The sequence below is a fragment of the Trachymyrmex cornetzi genome, unplaced genomic scaffold (assembly GCF_001594075.2).
Source record: "Trachymyrmex cornetzi isolate Tcor2-1 unplaced genomic scaffold, Tcor1.1 scaffold273, whole genome shotgun sequence".
NCBI classification, from domain to species: Eukaryota; Metazoa; Arthropoda; class Insecta; order Hymenoptera; family Formicidae; genus Trachymyrmex; species Trachymyrmex cornetzi.
In genome coordinates this window covers 107,014-109,865 of record NW_017297405.1, presented here as the reverse complement: position 1 = coordinate 109,865, position 2,852 = coordinate 107,014, and the positions used below count along the sequence as shown (strand labels likewise).

Sequence of the window (2,852 nt, the reverse complement as noted above, 5' to 3'; positions counted from 1 at the left end):
ATTGAAGAGACGTCTTCGTCACAATCTTCTGAGACCTCCCAGTCCTTCCAGTCTCTCCAGACCATCCAGTCTTCCCAGCCTTCCCATTCACCGACGGTAGCTTTTGTCGACATCGGATCGCCGTATAAAATTAGCGACAATATTGTTAAGGTGACTGCTTTAAATGAAACAAATTGCTCATTAGACGCTCTTATTGATACGGGCAGCGCTGTATCTTTTATTCGACCATCTATCTTTTCTAATTTGACTAATCAACCTCTGGATCAATTAAAAGTTCCATCTCGTTCTTTTAAAGCTTTAAATAAATCAATTATTAAAGTTTTCGGAGAATTTACTTTGGAATTTCAGCTCGCGATTTTTCCGAATAAATCTTTCAAAGTTCCTTTTCTTGTTCTAGAGGACGATGAGCTTTTTGTTGACCTTATTCTTGGTCGTGATTTTTTGCAAATGTACAAAATTGTAATTGTTTGCGAAACTTTTGGTAACGAAAATTCAAAGATCCAATTATTTTCTGAAATTGCATCTTTGGATGATTATAGTCAGTCTGTTTTACCTGGTTTTTCTGATGAGTTTACTTTCGAATCTGATTTCGGACCAACGGTTGATGAAAAACTTGTAACTTTAATTCGTGAAGTTGAGAATACTTCTGTCATTCCAATTGAAGATGGTCATGCCGTCACAGTGTCTCTCAAAGACAATACAACTTATGCTTATTCTCCTCGACGCTTCGCATGGTCTGAAAGGAAACAGATTCGAGAGATTACTGATGATCTCTTGCACAGAGGAATTATTAAACCGAGCATTTCCCCTTATTGTGCAAGGGTGGTTCCTGTAATTAAGAAAAACGGTACAATGCGATTGTGCATTGATTTACGACCGTTGAATGATCGTGTCATAAAACAAAAATACCCCTTTCCATTGATGGAAGAATGTTTTTCTCGACTGGGCAATAAGAAAGTTTTTACTTTGCTTGACTTAAAAGATGGTTTTCATCAAATAGATGTTCATCCAGATCATTCTAAATATTTTGCTTTCGCGACTCCTGATGGTCAGTTTGAGTACATGAAATTACCTTTTGGTTACTGTGAGGCTCCAGCTGAGTTCCAAAAGAGAATGATCCAAATCTTTCAACCTCTTTTGCGCGAGGATAAAGTTTTAGTTTACATTGATGATATCTTGGTGCCATCTTGTACAGTTGAGGAAAACTTGTCTTCATTGAAAGAGGTACTTTTGATTTTAAAACAATACGGATTTAAACTTAATTATAAAAAATGTCATTTTTTAAAAGAGAAAATTGAATATCTTGGATATATTCTATCTCCGTCAGGAATTACCTTAAGTGATCGTCATGTTAAGGCTGTTAGAGACTTTCCGATACCTAAGAATGTTGTTCAACTTCAACGTTTTCTTGGTCTTGCAAATTTCTTTCGTAGATTCATAAAGGATTTCGCTATTAAAGCTCGCCCTTTGCTTAATCTTTTACGAAAGTCAGTCTCTTTCAATTTCAATGATGATTGCTTGAAGGCTTTTCAAATCCTAAAACAAGAATTAATTTCTTACCCGGTTCTTCGTTTATATGATCCCTATGCAGAGACTGAATTACATACGGATGCAAGTTCCTTGGCTTTAGCTGCTATTCTTTTCCAAAAACAGGAATCTGGAAAATTAGCTCCCATTGCGTACTACAGTCAAGCCACGAATTCAGCTGAGGCTAGATATCACAGCTTTGAGTTAGAAATGCTGGCTGTGGTTAAGGCAGTTGAGCGTTTCCATATATTCCTGTATGGTTTAGAATTCACTATTGTCACGGATTGCCATGCATTAGTGTATGCTGTAAATAAGGCACATCTCAATCCTAGATTCGCTAGATGGACCTTAAGATTGCAGAATTATAGATTTAAAATATTGCATCGTTCTGGACATAAAATGGCACATGTCGACGCTCTCAGCAGAATCTCTGAAGTTTCGGCTCTTGTTGAAGCTTTGCCCCTCGAGAGAGAATTAGAGATAAAGCAATTACAGGATCCGAGGCTTAAGGAGATTGCTGAGCAGTTAGAATTTTCTGATAATCCGAAATTTCAATTAATACAAGGACTTGTTTATCGTAAAGACTCTAACTTGCCTCGATTTGCTGTTCCAGAATCAATGATTGATAACGTAATAAGAATTTACCATGACGATCTTGCTCATTGTGGTTTCGAGAAAGCAGTCCAGGGACTCAGTGTTCATTACTGGTTTCCCTTTCTTCATAAACGGGTCCATGACCATATAAGTAAATGTGTGACTTGCTTAACTTCCAATGCTGGTTTTAAGTCCAGTGAAGGTGAGATGCAAATAACTGATACTCCTTCTGAGCCTTTTCGAATTTTACACATGGATCATTTTGGCCCTCTGTGTGAATCCTGCAATGGTTCAAAACATATTTTGGTAATTATTGACGCTTTTACTCGTTACGTTTGGCTTTTTCCTACAAAGTCTACTACGTCAAAGGAAGTTATCAAGCATCTCGCATCTTTATTTCATATTCTTGGTTACCCAGAAAGAATTGTATCTGATAGAGGTACAGCATTTACCTCTCATGAATTTTCTGAATTTCTGTCTTCTAGAAATATTAAGCATAGGCTAATTGCTGTTGCTGCTCCTTGGGCCAATGGTTTGGCAGAAAGAGCGAATCGTTTTTTAAAATCCTCTTTAAAAAAACTTATCGATGAAAATCATGATTGGGAAATATGCCTTGAAATTGTTCAATATATATTTAATAATACTCAACATTCGGCGTTAAAATCTTCTCCCTCAAAATTACTTTTAGGTTATGATCAACGTAACAATACTGATGCTGATTTAGTAAAATT

General features: G+C 36.5%; 1 protein-coding gene across 1 annotated transcript in view; it reads right to left on the bottom strand.

Moving 5' to 3' along the window:
• Positions 1 to 1,324, bottom strand: part of LOC108762048 (uncharacterized) — a 3,373-nt gene extending 2,049 nt beyond the window's left edge. The window contains exons 1-3 of the mRNA XM_018508849.1: positions 1,073 to 1,324; positions 554 to 736; positions 12 to 157 (exon numbers count right to left, since the gene is read on the bottom strand). Of these exons, the coding sequence (XP_018364351.1) occupies positions 12 to 157; positions 554 to 653 (246 nt within the window). The 5' untranslated portion in view covers positions 654 to 736; positions 1,073 to 1,324. The remainder of the gene's footprint in view (positions 1 to 11; positions 158 to 553; positions 737 to 1,072) is intronic.
• Between the last annotated feature and the right edge of the window lie 1,528 nt (positions 1,325 to 2,852).